We start from the raw sequence: 22,926 nt of genomic DNA on the forward strand, positions 1-22,926 counted from the left end.
ATTTATTTTGAGGGCATGTATGTGGTGTATATGTGCATGTTCTTGTGAGCATGTAAAGGCCAGAAGACAACTTGGGGAAGCTGGATCTCTCCTTCCACCATGTAGGTTCCAGGGATAGACCTCAGATCCTTAGGCTTGGCAGTGAGCACCTTACTGGGTGAGCTGTCTCCCTCATCCAAGTGCCCCCCCCCCTTTTTTCCCGAGACAGGGTTTCTCTGTGGCTTTGGAGGCTGTCCTGGAACTAGCTCTTGTAGACCAGGCTGGTCTTGAACTCACAGAGATCCACCTGCCTCTGCCTCCTGCGTGCTGGGACTAAAGGCCTGTGCCACTAATGCCTGGCTCCAAGTGCCCATTTTTATGACAAGGTTTTTGCCATCTTCCTCTCACCTTAAGAACTACCTGGTAGCTGGGTGGTGGTGGCACACAACTTTAATCCCAGCATTCAGGAGACAGAGGCAGGAGGATCTCTGTGAGTTCAAGGCCAGCCTGATCTACAGAGTAAGTTCCAGGACAGGTTCCAAAGCTTCAGAGAAACTTGTCTCAAAATTAGAAAAAGAAAAAAAAAAAAGAACTACCTAGTAGACATAGTTACTCTTTATGTTTGGAGATACAGATCATAACCCTCCATCCTCTGTAAGTAATTTTTCTGTTAACTTTGGGCATATTATTTTATCATATGTAAATGCTTTATCTTCTACTTTCATGTAGTTGACTTTTATTGTTAGGAAAGTTCCCTGGGTTTGATTCTCAACACCGTATAACCCAAGCATAGTAATACACACCTGTAATCTAGCATTGGGACAGAGGCAGAGGCAGGAGGACTAGGCATTCAAAGTCATCCTCAATCTCACAGAAGCACTCAAGGTCAGTCTGAGACATGTGAGACCATGTCTTAAACAAAACAATAGAAAATCTTTCCCTGTTACAAATTGTTGGAGAATTTCTACTATTTGTTCTTTTCTCCTTGTATGGTTTGTTTGTTTTGTTTTGTTTATGGAGACAGGGTTTCTCTGTGTAGCCTTGGCTGTCCTGGAACTCTCTCTGGAGACCAGGCTGGCCTCAAACTCATAGAGATCCTCCTATGATCTGCCTCCCAGTGCTGGGAATAAAAGAGTGCACCACCATTGCCCGACTTGCTTTTCTCTTGGTATGGTTTCATTTTTTAAGATTTTTTAAAAAGTTTTAATTAAGTGTATGTGTCGATGTATGGGTAGGTGCCATGCGAGTACTAGTACCTGGAGAGGGTGTTGGATTCCCTCAAGATGGAGGTACAGGCAGTTGTAAAACACTTGATATGGGTATGGAACAAAACTTGGTCCTCTGCAAGAGCAGCAAGGGCACTTAACTGCTGGTCCATTTTTCCAGTCTCTGGGTTCATATTTTCCCCCATTTCAATCTTTGGTTCATTTCAAATGTATCAACTAGATGGAATGAGGACTGGATTTCATTTTGTTTCCATCAGCCCACCATCAAGCATTGGTATTCTTTTATCTCAATTGCTGGCTCAAGATGCTATCTGTATTGCATGCTGCCTTTGCATCTCTGGCGGGTTCTATTTCTAGATTTGATTTTTCCTGCTTCCCTGTGGTGTCTGCAAACGACAGTGTCTTGTTTTAATGACAAAAGCTTAAAATACGGCTCAATATATGGCAACCCGCTGCCTTCAAGAATTGCCTGGCTCTTCTTATTTTTTTTTCTCAAAATGATGCTCAACTTTTTCCTAACTTAAAGATGGGGAAACAAATAGTGTTTTTATTGAGCTCATGTCTGGTTTGTTGATTCACCCAGAGAAGATGGATATCCTCAGGAAATTAAATCTATCCATGAATGGGCATGCCTTTATATTTGTTCACACCTGTCTTTTGTTATTCAAGTGATTATGGGTTTTTTTCCCCTGTGAGTTCTAGGTTGTTTCCTACAAAGTTGACCTGGAACTATGCTCAGTATACATCCATCCACCTATCCATCTTTCTTCCCCTGTACTTAAGTTCTCCCCACCTCCCTGTTCGAGGGTCATCCTTTGTAGTCCTGGATGTCCTGGAAAAAAGATTTGATGGATATGAGTGCACGTATGTATGTGTGTGTACCACATATTACACAGTGCCCGTGGAGATTATAGGATCTCCTGGAACTGAAGTTTGTTTTTTTTAAAAAGATTTATGTAAGATTAAAGTCTCTTTATTCAAGAAGACACCAAGCCAAAACACAGGCCAGAGCTAGGTTAAAGAACCCAGCAAGCGCGGCCAGAACAAAAAAGGGCCAGGGTCCCCACGTGCAGCCCCTTAAGAAGCTCCCTTACGTCACCTCGGCTTTCCTTCACCACGCCCTTATGGGCGAGTCCCGGGTCCACCTGGTACCTGTCCCAGGACTATTGGGCAGGGCTAGGGTGTCTCCCTACAATTCCCCTTTTAGTCTAAAAGAGGATTAAAACTTAATAGTGTAAAATATCCAAAACTAACAATCATAAGGGTGAAATACAAGAAGATACAATAATCTGCTATGGTACATCCTATGTCTATTCTAGCTAAGTCTTAAAGTCATGTGGAAAAAGTGTCTAACTTGAACACCTTCTTCCAATCCCAACTCTAAACAATAAGAAGGTCATTCTTAACTAGACTTACACTACCCTAATACACAATAATGGGGAACGGGGACGTAGCATTTATTATGTATACAGAGTTCTGTCTGCATATATCCCTGCATGACAGAAGAGGGCACCAGATCTTATTACAGATGGTTGTGAGCTACCATGCTAGAAATTGAACTCAGGACCCAGGAACTGAAGTTTTAATGGCAATTAAGCCCAAGTCCTCTTCAAAGCATTAAATGGTTCTCAACCTATGGGTCATGACTCCAGGATGCGTTGAAAAACCTTTTCATAGGCATCACCTAAGACCATCTGAAAACATAGATATTTATATTACAACTCATAACATTGGCAAAAACTGCAGTTATGAAGTAGAGGCGAAAACATAATTTTATGGTTGGGGGTCACTACAACATGAGGAACTGTATTAAAGAGTGGAAGCATTTGAGAACTTTGAGAACCACTGCTCTAGACCTTTGAGCCATCTCTACCGCCCCCAAATATTTAGATCTTTTTGACAGCTAATTCTTCGTGATGGCACAGGGCCAATCCGCGTGGTACCCTCGAAGGATATGACTGGTACGCCAGGGGACATAGTGCATCACAACTTCCAGGACCACGAGTGCACCACGAGTGCCACGAAAGCGTCTTTCGGTCAGGCCACGTAGCTAATGGGGGTCGGGAACTGGGTTACTTCACCCAGCCCTCTGAGGCTATAGACGGAAATGTGTCATTGATGACCGGAAGTGTCTTGCCACAGTATGCCGCGGTGACCTTCGGGAGTTGTATGCTATTCACCCAGGAGTGTGGGGTCTCTTATATTTGTTTTCAGGGGTCGGACTCGGATGTGCGTACTTCTGGACTCCAGGCAACTGCTGTCTCATCTGCTCCCAGAAGCACAGCTTTGATCTCTGGCAGTGCAGAGAACGATTGCTATAGAGCTGAATGTGTTGTGCTTGGTCTGGATGGAGCTGTCCTGCTAGTTTGGGGATCCACACAAGTCGGTGGGTCCTAGATCTGTGGCCAGCCTATTGTCTCCCTGGCCATTTCTTCTTCAGCCCAGAGCCCGTGGTCCACTGGAGGCTCTCAGGTGTCATGACAGTACGGAGCCCAGAAAGCTGCTCAGATACCACCCCTTCTTTCCCAAGTGGATTTCCTTCCCTTTTGCTTGTAGCTTCACTGTCCATCCAGGTACTGGAAAGCCACCCCTGTCCACTGCTGTGTCTGGGTATCTAGGGGGAGCAGGGGCTGCCAAGCAAAGGCAGTGCACCCCACTCTTTTTTTTTCACCCCATTCTTTTAGAGAATATTTTCCTTTCTTCCATAATCTTCCTGGCTGCTGCTGACCTCATTTTACAGCCGGCATTAAATTCAGAGCAGTGAGCAAATCCAAGGAAGAATTTTGAAAAGTTTTTATTTCAGGGATCTGTGCTCATTTAAGAAACATTTGTGGAGCTTAGCGGTGGTGGTGCATGCCTTAATCCCAGGCAGGGAGGTAGATCTCTGAGTTCAAGGCCTGGTTTACAGAGCAAGTTCCAGGACAGCCAGGGCTACTTGGGGAAACCCTGTCTCAACAAAACAAAAGCAACACCAAAACCCCAAACCTCAAACTAACATAAAACAAAACAAAATCACCCCCTCCCCAACTGAAAGGAAGGAAGAAAGAAATAGAAGGAAGGAAGGAAGGAAGGAAGGAAGGAAGGAAGAAAGAAAGGAAGGAAGGAAGGTTGATTCGTGGTATACTTGTAGACATCAAAGTTCAGTTCCCAGCACCATCATGTGAGTGGCTCATGACTGTCTGTAACTCCAGCTCTAGAGGACACTGCCACCCTTGCAAGTCAGTACGTGCGCGCACACACGCACACTAACAAATACAGAAAAAGAAAAGAAACATTTGTTGAGTGTGAAGGTCAGATAACAGCAGAGGCAAAGACTCAGTTCCCATTCTTATCTGGAGTCTTGCTGAATTATACACAAGTGAGGGCACTGCACAATGCATAGGCATCCCTAATCATTTTGCATACTGGATGAATGGATGCCCTCTTGGAAAGGGGAGGCTACAGGCCCAGCACCACAAAAAAATAAAAGAGAAGGGAAAAAGAGAAACAAGGAGGGAGAGAAAAAAGAGACAGTGGGAGGGAGAAATACAAGTAGGGAGGAGGCAGCATGGTACCTACCGTCTTATCTCCCATCCAGGGCCAAATCCTCCTTGCATTCTCCCTCACATCCATGTGACTGGTGCTCATTCGTCTTTGCCAAGTGTCTAAAATGAACATCACACAGGGGCTGGAGAGGTGACTCAGTGTTAAGAGCACTGGCTGCCCTTCCAGAGAATTTGACTCCCAGCATGTACATGATGGCTCACAACCATCTATAAATCCAACCCCAGAGGATCCCATATCATCCTCTAAGGGTACTGCATACATGTGCTGCACAGACGTACATGCAGGCAAAATACCCATACACATAAAATTTAAAAGAAAAAAAGAATATGTTTTACAGGTAGCCGAGAAACCCGGCTGACTCCATTTTGTCCCTGGGAGCCATTTCACGACTCTAAGTTAGGTTCCTATTTACTGTAAAATGTAAGTTTCTGTTTCTCAGTATTGGGCTGTGCCCCACCCCTGTGAACACAGAATGGGCTGTAACAAATGTTTCAGGGAGATTTCTGTAACTGCCTGGTCTTGCTTCTGTAATGACACTTGCCTGTAAAATCCGCCACCTTGTGGTTTTGCCCTTATAAAAGAGGCACACAGGAGGCAGGGTTCAGGCTCTCCTGGAACTCAAATTCTACTTACCTGAATCTGTAATCATAAAGTTAGGGAAGCTCAGGCAGGAGGATCTTGAGTTCCAGGACAGCCACGCTACAAAGTGAATTAAAGGGTAGCCTGGGTGATAGAACAAGTGTCTCAAAGTAAGAAACACCCAAAAGAGAATCACAGCTCATCCAGGGACAGGAAACACAAACTTATTCCTGGACATGAAAAATGAGATGACAGGCAGGCAGTGGTGGCACCCAGTTGGAGGCCAGACTGTACAAGAGCTAGTTCCAGGGAAGGCTCCAAAGCTACACAGAGAAACCCTGTCTCAAAAAAAAAAAGAAAAGAAAAGAAAAGAAAAGAAAGAAAGAAAGAAGAGAAGAGAAGAGAAGAGAAGAGAAGAGAAGAGAAGAGAAGAGAAGAGAAAAGAAAAGAAAAATGGCACTCACTCTGTAGCCCAGGCTGGCCTCAAATTCACATAGATCTGCTTGCCTCTGCCTCCCAAGTGCTGGGATTAAAGGCGTGCACCACCACCACCCAACTTACATATAGTTTTTTTGTTTTTGATTTTTCTAGACAGGGTTTCCTTTGTATAGCTTTGTAGACCAGGCTGGCCTCGAACTCACAGAGACCCACCTGCCTCTGCCTCCTGAGTGCTGGGATTAAAGGCATCACCACCACCCTCTGGCATAGTTTTTACATTAAAAAATTATGTGTGACTGTGGGCAGGTTGTAAAATATGAGAGAAGAATAAATAAAAAAATGTGTCTAGGTGCTTTGTCTTCATGTACATTTGGTACCATGTGCATGCAGTGGTCTCAGAGACCAGAAGAGGGCATCAGATCCCCTGAAACTGGAGTTATAGACTTTGAACTGTCATGTAGGCCTTCATGTCAACAAGTCTGTTTCCTTCCCTGCCTTCTTTAGGGTGCACCTCCTACACCTGACCTACACACACATGTGCTGTGGCACATATGCTCACTTGCACAAGTGCTCACATACACATAAATAAGTAAATTATGAATGCAAAGTAACTTTATTCAAATGTGGACCTGGTGTTTCATGAGTTTATTTTTGAGAATGAAGCTGTTTAATATCTAATACCTCACATTTATTTTACATTCTTGTTTTTGTTTCTGATTTTATGGGCAATGAGGTTTGGCAAACACTGTTTCTTGTATTTGTTGGGATTTTTTTTTCTTTTTTCTTTTTGTAGTGTATTGAACCCAGGGCATCACGTATGCTCTGCAAGTGTTCTTCACCCAGGTCAAATCCTGAGGCAGAGATGAATTAAAATTAATTAAATTAATTTGATTGTTTATTTATATTGTGTGCATGAGAGAGAGAGAGAGAGAGAGAGAGAGAGAGAGAGAGAGAATACACATACCACAAGTGTGAGTGTGGAGGCCAGTTCTCTCCTTTCCTTCCACCTTTACATGGACTGTGGGGACTCGAGCTCAGCCAGTCAGGCTTATGTGGCAAATGCTTCTACCCACTGAGCCATTTCCCAAGCCCTGAGCCAAGGATTTTTATAAATATTCTTTAATTTATTTCTTTTGGTTGAAACGAGGTCTCACTGTGTAGCTAGGGCTGCACTAGAACTTCTGTGTAGACCAGGCTGGCTTTGAACTCATAGAGATCCTGCTTATGCTTCAGGGATTAATGTTGTGCATTATTGCCAAAGACAACAAGATGAGGACCTGAGGTTAATTCCCCAGCAGGCTGTAGTGTGTGCCTGGATTCAAAGTGCAGGGGAAGCTTACTCACCCGCCAGTCTAGACAAAGTGATGAGCTCCTGGTCCAGTGAAACCCGTGTTGAAAACTAAGGCAGGCGCAGAGAGATTGAGGAAGAACCTCTGATCACACATATGCCCCAATACAAGCCTTTTTACCCTCATGGACACATGTGCATACATGAACATGTACCCCTCTCCACACGCACACATACAAAAAGTCTCTTAAAAGCAGTGCAACTCTGAAGACAAGGGCTGATCCAAGTGGGATACAGTTTAAGAGCCACAGAGGTCACCAATGCCCTGTTGATGTGTATCTGTCACATCTGGCTTTAAGAAGGCAGGCTGCAGGGTTGTAGAGAGGGTGTCTCAGTAGATAAAAGACTTTGCTTTGCAAACATGAGGACCCGAGTTTGAATCCCCAGCACACACATAGAAAGCCATGCACAGCTGCACATGCCTAGAATTTCAGCAGTGTGTGATAGAGTCAGGTGGATACTGACAGTTCATTGCCCATGCAGCCTAGCTAAAATAGAGAGAAAAAAAAAAAACTAGAGAGAGAGCTGGTGGCTATTGTCACTTAGTGGTAGAGATTGCAGTGTAGCATGAATAAAAACCCAGAGATAGATATTAGGGTTCAAGTTGAAGATCAGAGAAGCAAAGCAGCGAAGCCACCAGAGAGCTCTAAACCTCAACCAAGGCTGGGGCAATCCTGTACTCAATGTGGCTGGGGACTAAGACCCTGCTCCTGTCTTATATACCTCTCTAGTGCAGAGATTAAAGGCATGCACCAACACTGCCCAGCTTCTATGGCTAACTAGTGTGGTTGCTTGGTTAAAAGTGTGTACCACCAGCTAGGTGGTGGTGGCGGCACACGCCTTTAATCCCAGCACTTGGGAAGCAGAAACAGGCAGATCTCTGTGAGTTCGAGGCCAACCTGATCTACAGAGTGAATTCCAGGACAGTCTCCAGAAGCTACACAGAGAAATCCTGTCTCAAAAAGCAAAACAAAAAACCAAAACAAGGTCTAAATTTTAGGTGATGCAACCTTTAATCCCAGAACTTGGGAGGCAGAGGCAGGTGGATCTCTGTGAGTTTGAGGCCAGCCTGGTATACCCAGCAAGTTCTAGGACAGGCTCCAAAACAATACAGAGAAACCCTGTCTTGAAAGAAAAGAAAGAAAGAAAGAGTGTACCACCACTTCCTGGCTGCTATGGGTGTGGCTAGCTTTGCGTTCTGATTTCCAGGTGAGCTTTATTAGATCATAAACAATATATAACCACATCTCAGGGCCCTAGAATCAACCTTCAGTTCTGCAACAAGCAAAACCAAACCTCAATTTTGTGTTTCAGATTTGAGGAAACAGCTCACCACAGGTACCAATTCACTTGCTCTGTTTCTGGGAGCCAGGAAGACAATCTGTAACCACACTTCCTGCCATTGGTTTATCTTATCACTTTGTGGTTGTCAAGAAGCTGCTTGGGGGATTTCCCGTTACTTAGTGAAAAGCCAGCACAGGTTTATCATTGGCTGTGCACACTGACAATGGATAAGGATGTCTCTGAATGGAAAAACCGTCCTCTCCTGATCCCCTGACTCCATGCCTATGCCAACATATCAGGCTAACCTTCAAGAAAATTATTTTACTTATGTAATTTGAAGCATATGAATTAATTTTTTTTGAGACAGGTTTTCTCTGTGGAGTTTTGGAGCCTGTCCTGGCCCTTGCTCCGTAGACCAGTCTGGCCTTGAACTCACAGGGATCCGCCTGCCTCTGCCTCCCAAGTGCTGGGATTAAAGGCGTGCGCCACCAAACACCCGGCACATATGAGTTAATTTATATGTGTGTTTGCATGTGGGCTTGTACATGCACACATGTATGTGAGTGCTTGTGTGCATGCCTCTGTGTGTGTGTGTGTGTGTGCATGCATGCCTGTGTGTGTGTGTGTGTGTGCATGTGTGTGTGTGTGTGTGTGCGTGCGCGCATGCATGCCTCTGTGTGTGTGTGTGTGTGTGTGTGTGTGTGTGTGTGTGCGCGCGTGCGCGCGCGCATGCATAAGTATGTGCATGAGTGTGTGCTGCAGTATGCATGCAGAGGTCAGAGGTCAGTTTTCAGGAGTCAGTTCTTACCTTCTACCTCTACAAGGCCAGTTTTCTCTTGTTTCTGCTGCTGTGGTGGGTACTCCTGGCTGGCTGGCCACCAACTCCCCTAGTAGATTCTCCTGTCTCTGCCTCCAATCTTGCTACAGGAGTGTTGAGGTTACAGATGTCTACCTCTTAAATCTGCTGTTTAACCTGGGTTCCAGAGATGAAACTTGGGTTATCAGGCTTGCATGGCTAGTGCTTTTATCCACTGAGCCATCTCCATAGCCTTAACAATAAAATTCTCTCTGCTTTTTTAACATGTTGGCCACATTTGCTTTGGCTTTCCATTTACCAAGATGGTAGGAATCCATTGTGTTCTGCTACAAATAAACTATTTAAGTTTATTGTGTTTTATTTTTGGTAGTACTAAGGATCAAACCCAGGGCCTGGTATATGCTAGACAAATGCTTACACTTTCTACCCCTCACTGGGATTCTAGGCAGGTGCTCTACCACTGAGTCATATCCTCAGCTCCTTACTGGGGGATTCTAGGCAGATGCTCCACCTAACTGAGCTACATTAATTGGTTCAATATAGTCAGTGTTTTCTCCTTTTTCATTCAGTATCTCAATTTGTTGTTGTTGTAAAACCCAAAGGAATATAAGGAGTTTGTACCACAAGAACTACTACTTTAGGAGGGAGGAGTGGAATAGTGTGCTGGTTTGAAACAAAATGGCCCCCATAGGGAGTGCCACTATTAGGAGGTAGGGCCTTGTTGGAGAAAGTGTATCACTGTGGAGGTGGGCTTTGAGGTCTCCTTTGCTCAGGCTTAGCTAAGTGTGACATAGTTGCTTCTGCTACCTGTGGATCAAGATGTAGAACTCTCAGCTCCTCTAGCACCATGTCTGCCTGAATGCCACTTGCTGTGAAAATAATGGACTAAACCTCTGAAACTGTAAGCTAGCCCCAATTAAATCTTTTCCTTTATAAGAGTTGCTGCGGCTGTCATGATGTCTCTTCACAGCAATAGAAACCTAAGACAGATAGATATGATCTATCTATCTATCTATCTATCTATCTATCTATCTATCTATCTATCGTATGCATATATGAAATTATCTCTCCCTTTCCCTTTCTCACTTGTTTTGTTTTGTTCTTTGAGACAAGGTTTTTCTAGCTGTAGCCCTAGCTGTCCTGAAACTCACTCTGTAGACCAGGCTGGCCTTGAACTCAGAGATCAACCTGCTTCTACCTCCCGAGTGCTGGGATTAAGGTGTGAGCCACCATCACCAGGCCTGAAATTCTTAGAAATTAACAAAAATACCACATTAAAAAAAGAACTATTATTTTGCAGTCTGAGCAGTTTAGATTTGAAAAACAAAACTCATCTTCCTTCTGAACATTTTTTAAAGGTTTTATTTATTTATTATGTACACAACATTCTAATTCCATGTATATCTGCACACTAGAAGAGGGCACCAGATCTCATAACAGATGGTTGTGAGCCACCAAGTAGTTGCTGGGAATTGAACTCAGGACCTGTGGAAGAGCAGTCAGTGCTCTTAACCTCTGAGCCATCTCTCCAGCCCCTTCTGAACATTTTTAAAGTGGCTCTGTGACATGATCCGGAAAAAATGAGATGTTTTGTGGATTTTTTTTATTTTGTTTTGTTTTTCCCTAGAAGTGTGGAGAGTTGATACCCAAGTGTATTAGACAATGCAGACATGAAGATACACAGTTGCGACAGGTCATTCAAGATGCAGGATGAAGAAAATCTCTAACCAACAAAGTGCTCTGTGAGTGTGACGAAACAAAAAATTCTCTACAACTGGAAACCTGCTTTCAGCCACACAGCAGCCCCACTTGTGTGATCATCATGACAAGGTTTACAGCAGAGAATGGGGTTTATGCACAATGCCTACCCGGCCCAGACAAAACTGGAGTGCCATGGACGCAGGAACTTGTTTCTCTATTTCAAATCTGAGATCCTGACTTCTGGGCTGACATAGTGGGAATGTCTCTAATGTAGGCTTTAAGCCAGGACACACCCCTGAATGCACAACAGGGATCCAAAGGCAGGTAAATGTGACCTATGCACCCTCAGTAACAACTCCAGGGACACCATCTGCACAGCCCAGGGGCATCCTGTCCCTCTGCAGTTAGGCAGAGAACATTGTAGTCAACATAATGAAGGAAGACTAATAACTTTTATTGTGTGATATAGCTCTATGGCTATAAGCTTGTGAGTGCGGGTACCAAAGAGGCCAGAAGAGGGCGTCAGATTCCCTAGAGCTGCAGTTACAGGCAGTGAGCTGCCTGCCCAGTGGGTGCAGGCAACCTAACTGGGTTCCTCAGAAAGAGTAGCACTCACTCTTAACTTCTGAACCATTTCTCCAGCCCTGAGTGATACATTTTCAAAGTCTTATTTATTATTTACTTTTGTGGGTGCATTCGTGCAAGCATGCAGGTGCACCTGTGCCACAGCCTGTGAATACAGACCAGAGGACAATCTGTGGGGCCATTTCTTTCCTTCTACCATATCCCTGAGAACCCTAATTTAGATGGTCAACCCAGAAGGCAAGAATTGTTTAGTGCATGCTATTCCATCTTGCCTGCCTATATTTTAAAGGATATTCTTACTTATAAAGATTATCTTTTTTTATGCAAACAGCAAGAGGTTTTATTGCAGTTGTTTAACAAGCTAATCCCATGTTATCTCAGGCCTTTCATCCACACATCATGGCGGATGGCTGGGGAAAGACGCCGAGAAACCACGGGACAAAGATCTTATAGGGCAGCGTAAGGGGAGCCTCTAGGGATACGCACAGGCTCAGGATTGGTTTGCCTCCAGGCTTGGAGGGCTTTCCCTGTGTTGATTGGTCAACTGGTTGTTATGGCCCATAGGCCCTCCCAGGGCGGTTGCTATGCTCTGCATGTCATTGCTGTGTACTTTTCTGTAAAGCACACCCAGAGCTGTAAAGTATAGCACTACCAGTTAACTTCTGATTGGTCCCTTGCCACGAGGCAGCATCTGATCTCCTAGTGACCAAGGCAAGGTCAGGCAAGCATGTGTTAGGTTATTATGGCTGCTGAAATTGGGAGCTGGTCCCTTCATTCCCTCATTTTCTTTTTGGAGATTCCAATCATGGAATTGCTGTCTCTCCGGCGTCCCCATCAGGGAGTGAGTGATATTGGCATCCCCTATGTAAGGGAGTTTATTTTGACTTAGTATTTTAACCAGGGAAAATGGGCGATGTATTCTTTCCCATCTACTTCCTGCTGACTTTGGGATGAAGTTAGGGACCCAAGAAGGCTGAAATGCTAGTCAAAAGCAAAAAAGGGAATTCAGGCAATAGGGAAGCAGCTGGTTGGCAGACTCTGTTGCAGAGATAGGGGGTGTCCATACCAGCTGGACTGGTCCACATCCACAGCAAGTCCAGGGCTCCCAGTTTACTTAGGAACAGCCTGTAGTAAGCAACTGATACTCAGATGTGTCTGCAGAAGCAGAAACCTGTTTAAGACATGTTTAAACTGGGAACAGAAGTTAAAACTTATTTACTGAAACCCACAGTGTAGAAAAAAGCAGATATCTGGATATCTGTTTAAACAGCAGGAACATATTTATAACTTCGAGTCCCGGCAAAAACTATAAATTTGGGCTAGAAGCATGTACATTTTTCTTCTGTCCAGAGAGCCAGGTATGGATTGGACAGAGGTGACTTTGGCCTGATGAAAAGCCCTTTAAGCTTACACTTAGATGACAACCAAAATAAATGTAAAAACCTTGAGCTTGTGACTGAACAGTAGGTAGTCATTACTTTATTAGCTAACATGCTGTCTATATGTATCTGATTGCCTGATGCTGTCAAGCTGACAACCATTAAATACTTTCAGAGATCTGAGAAGGGTAAATTTTATACAGTTTCTGAATCTATTAAAAAGTGACAGGAGACAGTACATATGGAGTTAGCCATATCCAAGTCTCTCCATTCGCGTTGGAGGCAGATGTGTCAAAGAACGGCAATCTCCCCAGGCCTATAAGGTGAGAGGTTTTTTCTCTCTGTGGTAGAGGGACATGGAAAAGACTGACCTTGTTTTGTCTAGGCAAAGCGGGTGCAATCAATTTTCAGTGTCCAGCAGTTTTGTCCACAGTCTTGGTCAGGTCCTGGCAGGTAGCATGTGTCACATGTGAGCATCTCACTCACTGGTCAGCGTTGACATCATTCAGGTGCAGGAACTAGGGTACCTCATAATCTTCTTTGGAGACTGGGTCACTGTCAAGATCTGGCAGTCTGTCTGATATTATAAACTTTTAAAATAACATTTTAAATGCCATATTCTGCAGGTCTCTGAAACATTAGAGGTCTGTCTGCCTGTTTTAGTTACTTGCCTTAAGCACATAGGTGGCTAGGTAAATCCTTATTTTTGTAATTAATTTTTAGTCTGACTGTAACTGGTTTTAAAATAGTTGAAACTTAGCACAGTTGAATTTAAATTGCATATTTATATTCTTTATATTCTTTAGAATATATTCTTTAGACAGTAGCTACATGTACACACTTTAGTTGCTTGCTTAAGCTTAACTTCTGAAAACATAAACTATATTAATTTGTATTTTTAACATCTTAGATTAGCAGCCTTTATAAAACAAGAACTTTACATTGTCAGGCTTTGCTTAGAAATGATTCTAAACTGAAACATTAACATTTTAAAAGCACAAACATCAATGTCTTTCTGTAATATATAGAAGCATTAACATTTTAAATCTTAATTGAAAAACTTGTTTATAAGATGGTACCTCCTAATTTCCATGTGGTCACCATTAGTCAAGATAGCTATTCAAGTATCTTTTTTCAACTTCAGCAAAATGGCTACCAGCCAGCCACGTGACCAGCTTGCCATGTGACTGACTGCACCATTTGTTTTAGCTGTATGTTTGTAACAGAACTTAGGTTATGCCAGGAAACAGAACATTTTAAAACAAGCATACATAAATTACTTGAGAAATAAACAGAACTTTTAAAACAGAATTAACTTAATATGGTTAAAATTTTAACTTAGATTACCAATTTTTAAAATTTACTATTTTTAGACAAGAGAAACCATAGCAAATAGTTTACATTTTTCTCTGACTTTTAAAAACCTTTCCTCTGACCTTTGACAACTTTCCTCTGACCGTCTACGACTTTCTTTGACCCTCTATAACTTTCTACATACCTTCAGTTCATTCCTCTCTGATTCCCTTAGACATTCTTTTCTCTTTTCTTTCTTTCTTTCTTTCTTTCTTTTTTTTTTTTTTTTTTTTTTTTTTGGTTTTTCGAGACAGGGTTTCTCTGTGTACTTGGGAGCCTATCCTGGCACTCGCTCTGGAGACCAGGCTGGTCTCTTTTAGACATTCTTATTTGAACAAATTTCTCTTTCCCTTTCCCTCTTTATTACCTTAGTCTCCTACATTTTCTCTCATTTCTCAGTCAACATAAAAACTCTTACCAAAGTCCTTCTTGTAGTTTTTAATAACTTTAAGGCCGTTTCTTTAGAATGTCCAGATCAGGCCAGATGGTTCACCTGCCCCAGCTCCATGTGCTCAGGGCAGAGACTTGGGAGGGGGTGTTGCTGGTAATCCCAGACTCTCTGTCAATGCAGGGGTGGGAAAGCGACTCCCCGAGGTTTCCCTGTTCCAACATTCTGCACACCACGTGTGTGGAGTACGGAGAAGGTCGGGCAAATGGTGGCCTTGCAAGACACATGCTCAGGGCAGGGAAACTCTGGCTGCATGCCAGGACCCACAGCAGGATCAAAGTTGGGGCAGAGAGAGAGCCCCACTTTGCATGCCTCACAGACCGGCAGGTGAGGATGGAGAGTTAGACTCACTTGTACTGGCCAGGCTCAGCTGTGAGGGCCGCAGCAGTGGTTGGAGTTCAGAACAACCACCTCACCATGTGCTCAGAGATAGGGGGTCCCACTGCAGCACACATGGCAGAGGAACTCCTGTCCCACACACCACGTGCTCAGGGCAGCAAGAAAAGACCCCTGACCCACTCATGCCATGTGCGTGGGCGGTAAGGACAGAGAGAGACGCCAGGCTTAACAAACACACAGCACAGACTAGGACTAGGGTCCTATTCAGAATTTCAGACGGCTAGCCACATGGGGAACAACTTGGTCCACAACCAAGCCACTCCCTACAGATTAGGTGACCCACTGGGGTCCCCTTACGGATTTTGCTAGCGAACCCAACATAGGACCTTTACATTTACACAATCAACAAAAACAGCAGACCTGAAAACACAAAACTGACACAGAACATACAGCTCAGGATCTGCCAAGCCAGCACTGAAAAACAGGCATGCAGACTGTGGATTGCAACAGATCAAATAAAAAAAAATAAAAAAAAAAATAAAAAACCCGCTTAACTGGCCAGTCACACAGCCTGTTCCAACCCTCCAGGCTTCACAGAAACCATACAGAAACAAAGACAGAAAAAGGAAAGTTACCCTGTGTGGCACCACGTGACTCAGCGAAAGGGGGTGTCGTGGTGGATCCTGAATTGAAAACCAACGATAAAAACACACAGAGACAGAATAGACAGAAAAGAATAGACGCCAACCCAATCCATCTGCGCTGCTTATAGGGCAATGGTGCCGGGTGGACGGGCGGCAGAACCAGGAGGCTACGATCGCCGCTATCTGAAGAGTCCCAAGCATCATTGGGTCTCCAATCCTCCTGTGGAACGTCCCCCCAGGGCATCAGTCTGCGATCCTCTGGGCACGTCTACCGATTGCAGTCCTGGCAGTCTCACGACCACTAAGACAACTGCAAACCGAAAACTGAAAGCGCTTTTACAGAATAGACAGAGCTGACAGACTTAGACAGTAGATGAGACAGACTAGGGTACCCACTTACCTCCAAGATGGACTCCACTCAGGTGAAGGGTGGTCACAAATTGGGCATGAGCCCCCAAATGAAAGACCCCGGAGGCTCAGGCCCCCAGGATCTCTGGCCAGAACCTTGGCAACCCCAATTACCAGGCGGAGGCGAAAACTTGATGCAAACAGCACGAGGCTTTATTGCAGTTGTTTAACGAGCTAACCCCATGTTAGCTCGGGTCTTTCATCCATCCACCATGGCAGATGGCTGGGGAAAGACCAAAGATTATCTTGTTAACTGTGGATGTTAAACTTTAAAATATAAGAGTAAGTTTAGTCACTAAGATAGCTATGTATAGTTCTGCATGCCTATCATCCCAGCAAATTAGGAGACTGAGACAGGAGGGTCACAGAGACCAGTTTTGACTACATAGCAAGGCTCTGTCTTGAAATAGTTATATATTATGTGTAAGTTGGGACTCAATTTCTGTCAACATGGTATTCTATCTGTAAGTGATAATTCACAATAAGCAATTGGAAATTATAAATAATATAAACATTTCACACCTGGGCAGTGGTGGCCCATGCCTTTAATCCCAGCACTCAGGAGGCAGAGTCAGATGGATCTCTGAACTGAGGCCAGCTTGGTCTACATAGCAAGTTCCAGAACATCCAGGACTCTCAAACAAACAACAACATATCCAGGCTGGTGGGGCAGGCCTTTTACCCCAGAGGTACTTAGGAAGTGAGGCAGACAGATTGCAAATGCAAGGCCAATCTAATAAACAGGATGAGTTCAACAACTTGATGAGACACTGTCAAAATAAAAAATATACACGCTGCCCTTTCAAAATCCAAGAACTGAGCTGGGCAGTGGTTGTGCTTGCCTTTAATACCAGCACTTGGGAGGCAGAGGCAGGCGGATCTGTGATTTCGACACCAGCCTTGTCTACAAGAGCTAGTTCCAGGACAGGCTCCAAAGCCACAGAGAAGCCCTGTCTTGAAAAACCAAAAAAAAAAAAAAAAAAAAAAAAAAAATCCAACAACTGAGGATGTAGCTCAATGATAGGGCTCTTGCCTGGCACTTAGAAAACCCTTGGTTTGATCTCCAATACCTTTATCATTCATTCATTCATTCATTCATTCAATTATCTATCTGCCAGATGTGGTATTGCTTGCCTGTAATCTCAGGAGGTTGAGGAGGAAGAATGCAAATTCAAGGCTAGCCTGGGCTCCAAAGAAAGCTCCTGTCTCAAAAAAACAAAAAAAAAAAAAAACAAAAAAAACAAAAAAACAAAAAAAACAAAAAACAAAAAACAAAACAAAAAACAAACCATACAACAAAAAGCAACCACTTTCCAGCCAGGTAGTGGTGACACATACCTTTAATCCCAGCACTTGGGAGACAGAGACAAGTGGATCTCTGTGAGTTCAAGGCCAGCCTGGTCTACAGAGCTAGTTCCAGGACAGACTCCAAAGCCACAGAGGGAAAAAAAAAGCAGCCATCTTTCAAGCTCATTTTGAATTGGATTATTATATTGTTTCATTTGTGTGTGTGCAGAGACATTTACCTGTGCAGGCATGTGTGGAGTCCAGAGGTTGATGTAGGATATTTTCTTCAGTGGCTTGCCTCCTTATAAAAAAAAAAAGAATTAAGGTGAAGAGATAGCTCAGTTCTTAAGAGTACTGGCTGCTCTTCCAGAGGACCCAGGTTCGGATTCCTAGGACCCACCTGGAAATTCATAACAGTCTGTAACTCCAGTTACAGGGAATCTGATGCCCTCTTCTGAACTCCACAGGCACTGCAGGCATGTGCTAAACAGATGTATGTAGGCAAAACACACACCACCATAAAATAAAAATAAAAAAGAGTGCATACTGCTCTTGCGGAGGACTCAAGTTCAATTCCCAGCACCCCAAATCAGGTGGCTCACAATGGCCTATAACTCCAGCTCAAGGGACTCCAACACAGCAACCTGTTCTGGCTTCTGTGGGCACTTGCATGTACAAGCACATACCTACACAGACGGATAAATATTTTTAAATTTAAATTTTATTATTATCTTTGTGTATGTGTGTGTTTGAATGTACATACCACTTGTTGTAATTTAAGAAAAGCAGTAGCCAGGCATTGGTGGCACATGCCTTTAATCCCAGCACTCGGGAGGCAGATGCAGGAGGATCTCTGTGAGTTTGAGGCCAGCCTGGTCTACAGAGTGAGTACCAGGATAGGCTCCAAAGCTACACAGAGAAACTCTGTCTTGAAAAACAAAACAAAACAAACAACAACAACAAAAAACAGTGCATGAGAGAAAGATGCCAGGCAACAGGGTTCAGGGTTCAAGCAGATGTTTATTATTATTATTATTATTATTATTATTATTATTATTATTATTTTATTATTTATTTATTGAAATGGATCCTAAAAAGGGGAAAGGGGAGGGCGAAGACCAGCCTCATGGGACAGGAGCAGCAGGAAATAGGAAAGATGAGCAGACAGAGAGAGAGAGAGAGGAAGTGAGACAGACAGACAGAAGGAGAGAAAGAAAGAGAGGAGGTGGGTGGGGCCCTTTTAAAAGGGAACATAGTGAATGTGCACAGGTGGTTCTCTTAGTGGCTGCAGCTGAGGGTGTATCCTGTCAGAACCCCAAGGGCAGCCCAGTACAGATGCCTGAACACTAACACCACTACATACATCTGGAAGTCAGAGGACAACTTTGTGGAGTTTGTTTTCCTCTTATAGCTTTACCTTTTACAACTTTTACAGTTCTGGGGAATCAAAGTCAGTTGTGTGGCAAATGCCTTTACTCCCTTAGCCATCTCACTAACCTATAGTCTTAGTGTTTGAGACAGGCTCTTTCACTGAGCATGGAGCCTGCTGACCATTGAGTTCTTGGAAGTCTCCATTTCTCCAGGTCCTCATGCTTGCACAGCAAGCATTTTACTGATGAGCCATCTCCCCAGCTCTGAGACAGACTTTAGACGACAGTGGTTATGATAGAAGGGAAGTGGGGCTTCCCGAGAGGGTAATAATGGGCCTGATGTTGACTGATACAAGGTTCTGCACAGACAGGAGGAAGCAGAGAGGGTACCGGGGACCCAAGGTGGTGTGAGCCGCAGGTGGTGTGTGAAGAATCGCTCTAATCAAACCATCAGAATCAACTTAGCTTATTTGCTATAATGTGATGTATGAGTCTTCAGTGCGTCTAAATCTTGATAGAGCTTTAAAATTATATTTATTTATTTATTGATTGATTGATTGAGGGGTGGGTACCTGTGTAGAGATCAGAGAACAACTTTTAGAAACTGTCTCTCTCTGCCGTGGGGGATCCAGCCATTGAACTCAGGTTACCAGGCTTGACAGTAGGCACTTTCAGCTGCTGAGCCATCTCGCTGATCCCCCCATGCCCCCCTAAAGTATTTCTAGCATCCAGGCAACATTCCTGATATGTCCCTTATGAACCCAAGTATCCCACCAGTCTCTGGACACCAGCCATTTTCAAAGGATTACCCCTGTCTGTCACCTGCATGGGAGTCCATGACAGATGGACTCTATGTCTTGCTTAATAGACTTGGCGCTACATTTGTGTTGTTGACATTTTTTGTTTGTTTTGTTTCTGACAATAACAGTTCATTCCTTTTCATTGCTGGGTAGTGGACCACAAATACTGCACCTGAATATTCCATAAATATGCAATAGGTTATTTATAGTCTGCATTTGCAGATGCTTAAAAATATTTTGTAGCTGGGCAGTGGTGGCACACACCTTTAATACCAGCACTCAGGAGGCAGAGGCAGGCAGATCTCTGTGAGTTCAAGGCCAGCCTGGTCTCCAGAGTGAGTTCCAGGACAGGCTCTAAGAATTACTATTATTGTGCATACACGGGCATGATGGGAGTGGGGTGTGCATGCGCTGGTGGGTTTGTGGAGCTCAGACAATGCTGTGGGATTAATTATCTCCATCCATCTTCACAAGGGTCCAGAGGATGGAACTCCTGTTGTTAGGCTTACTCAGCAAGCAGCTTTACCCACTGAGCTCTTACTGGCCCCCAGCTGTGGGTAGTTACTTCCACTTTTCATAGTGTAAAGGATGCTCCTATAAGCATCTTGCAACTCTGTCTGAGAGCTACTGTTTGGCTAGGGCTTGGAGCATCAGAACAGCAATGTTTTGCCCCTGGGTGGGGAGCCTTTGATCTAATGACATTTTAAAGATTTAATTCTACTAATTACTAATATCTTTCTTCTACCCCTCCTCCCTTCATTCTCTCTCTTCTTTCTGTATTTTCTTAAACATATTTTTTTTCAGGGCTGGAGAGATGGCTCAGAGGTTAAGAGCACTGACTGCTCTTCCACAGGTCCTGAGTTCAATTCCCAGCAGCCACATGGTGGCTCCCAACCATCCCTTATGAGATCTGGTGCCCTCTTCTGGTGTGCAGATATACATGGAAGCAGAGTGTTGTATACATAATAAATAAATAAATAAAATCTTTTTTTAAAAAAAAAGGAGTAGGACACTGAAAGTTTAAAAAAAAAACCCATTTTTTTTTCAGACAGGGTCTTACTATATATCCCTGACTGGAATTTGCTATGTGGACAAGGCTGATCTCAAACTCACAGAGATTCACCTGCCTCTGTCGTCGTCGTCGTCGTCGTCGTCGTCGTCGTCGTCGTCGTCGTCGTCTTCTTCTTCTTCTTCTTCTTCTTCTTCTTCTTCTTCTTCTTCTTCTTCTTCTTCTTCTTCTTCTTCTTCTTCTTTTTCCTCTTCCTCCTCCTCCCTTTCTTTCTTTCTTTCTCTTTCTTTCTTTCCCTTTCTTTCTTTCTTTCTTTCTTTCTTTCCCTTTCTTTCTTTCTTTCTTTCTTTCTTTCTTTCTTTCTTTCTTTCTTTCTTTCTTCGTGACAGGGTTTCTCTGTATTGCTTTGGAGGCTGTCCTGGAACTCAGTCTGTAGATCAGGCTGGCCTCGAACTCACTGAGATCCACCCGCCTCTGCCTCTCGAGTGCTGGAATTAAAGGTGTGCACCACCCAGCACCTCTGCCTTCTGAATGCTGGGGTTGACGGTATGGGCCTCCACACCTGGCCCTTTATGTATTTTTAAGACAGTGATTCTTGTAGTCCAAGCTAGCCTCCATGTAACCATGAGGTTGACCCTGAACCCCTGCTTCCACCTCCCAAGTGCTAGGATTGCAGGTGTAAGCCACCACTCCCAAATTTGTTGGTGTTGCTTCTGTTTTGTTTTTCAGACATGGTCTTCCTGTGTAAGTGCATCCTGGCTTTGGATTTTTGATCCTCCAGCTTCTGCCTGTTGAGGGCTAGAATGACAGGTGTGAGCTCCACACCTGCTTTCCAATAACATTTCTTTGGTTGTCACAACTTAGACAGCGGATGCCACCGGCATCCAGTGAGTGGAAGCCCGAGGTGCTGCTAAACATGTACCCCCACTGCAAAGAGCTATGTCATTCTGAAGGTGAGCAGAAAGAAGCGCTGCTGGTCTGAAGTTCACATCTGGCGGGTGATGGGAGGAGGCATCCATAGTTAGACAACATCAGTTTGCTGCACCACCCCCATCGTCCTCTGGCTCACTACCCGTTGGAGGGCACCCTGCATGTCCCGGTTGCGCAGCGTGTAGATGGCCGGGTACAGCAGGGGTGTGAGGTTTATGTAGATGAGGGATACCAGCTTATCTTCCTCCAGGGAGCGGCTGCTCAAGGGTCTGGCGTACATGGCTGTGGCACAGCCATAGTGGAGCACGGCCACTGTGAGATGGGATGCCACCGTGTTGAAGGCCTTGCGGCGGCCAGCGCCATCCCCCACCCCCAGGATGACCACCAGTACCCTGGTATAGGACAGCAAGATAAGGATTAGGGGTAGCACCAGCAGAAGCATGCAGGCTGCCAGTAACACGTGTTCCTGAAGGTCCCGGTTCCCACAGGCCAGAATCAACACAGCTGGGAGGTCACAGAAGACATGATTGACAAGGCCACCATGGCAGAAAGGCAGCTGGAATATAGCAGTGGTGAGGCCTAAGGCTAGGACAGAGCCACCCAAACAGCAGGAAGCTAGAAGGGCCCAGCAAAGCCCAGTGGTCATGAGCTGAGGGTAGTAGAGAGGGCGGCAGATAGCCAGGTAGCGGTCCAAGGCCATGGCTGCCAGCAGCAGGCACTCCGAGCCACCCAGAGCCACGAATAGCCCCATTTGGGCTGCGCAGGTAGAGGGCGCCACCGCCTGGCCACCGGGAGGCAGGAGGAATCCAGCCAGCATTCGCGGAGTGAGTACCAGCGTATAAGCCACCTCGACTGCAGACAGTGAGCCCAAGAAAAAGTACATGGGTGTGTGCAAAGTAGGTTCTGCCAGGGCCAGGCCCAGAATGAGCAAGTTCCCAGCCAGGGTGGCCAAGTAGAGTGGCAAGAGGAGAGAGAACAGCAGCACACGGAGGCCCTGAGGCCACCCTGAGAAACCTAGGATAACAAATTCCTGCGGTGCGGTCCAGTTGGGCTCAGACCAATGGCTCAAGTTGGGGCCTGGTGGAGGACAAACGAGAGAGAAGCATCATGGTGGACATCTTCCTCCCAAGGTCCGTGTGCCTTTATCTTCTCCTGGACCCAAGAACTCCGTGTCAGCTCTCTATATCCTGCCCTGTGATGGTACGTTTTATTATTTTTTTTATTATATGTATCTATATGTGATATGCCTGTGGGGGTCAGAAGAGGACACTGAATCTCCTGGAGATGGAATTACAGGCTATTGTGAGCTGCCCAGTGTTGGTGCCAGCAAGAGAGCTTGAGGTTGGTAACAGCCAAGGGTCTTTATGAGCAATAGCCCTGTGTATATGGATTAAGCCATAGTGACTACTAAACCTGTCCCAGGACTGAGCCCTTCTCTGTGCTCCATGCTCTGTGT

At 44.7% G+C, this 22,926-nt stretch overlaps 1 protein-coding gene across 1 annotated transcript; it reads right to left on the reverse strand.

Annotated features, from left to right (window-relative positions):
• Nucleotides 1–3,108: 3,108 nt before the first annotated feature.
• Nucleotides 3,109–22,287, reverse strand: LOC100767629 (olfactory receptor 10AC1). The gene is made up of 2 exons (XM_027413401.1): nt 21,613–22,287; nt 3,109–3,255 (listed from the first exon to the last, which is right to left on the reverse strand). Exons 1-2 carry the CDS (start codon nt 22,285–22,287, stop codon nt 3,109–3,111), a joined length of 822 nt encoding a protein of 273 aa, XP_027269202.1.
• Between the last annotated feature and the right edge of the window lie 639 nt (nt 22,288–22,926).

This window comes from Cricetulus griseus, chromosome 4, assembly GCF_003668045.3.
Source record: "Cricetulus griseus strain 17A/GY chromosome 4, alternate assembly CriGri-PICRH-1.0, whole genome shotgun sequence".
Taxonomy (NCBI): Eukaryota; Metazoa; Chordata; class Mammalia; order Rodentia; family Cricetidae; genus Cricetulus; species Cricetulus griseus.

What these genes read in the sequence shown, in the direction of transcription:
- LOC100767629 (XM_027413401.1), bottom strand. Translation starts at nt 22,287, where the DNA reads ATGCTGGCTGGATTCCTCCTGCCTCCCGGTGGCCAGGCGGTGGCGCCC. An exon ending in TGCAGGGTGCCCTCCAACGG is followed by an intron (nt 3,256 to 21,612) that starts GTAGTGAGCCAG and finishes GACCCCCATTAG; the next exon opens with CTACGTGGCCTGACCGAAAG.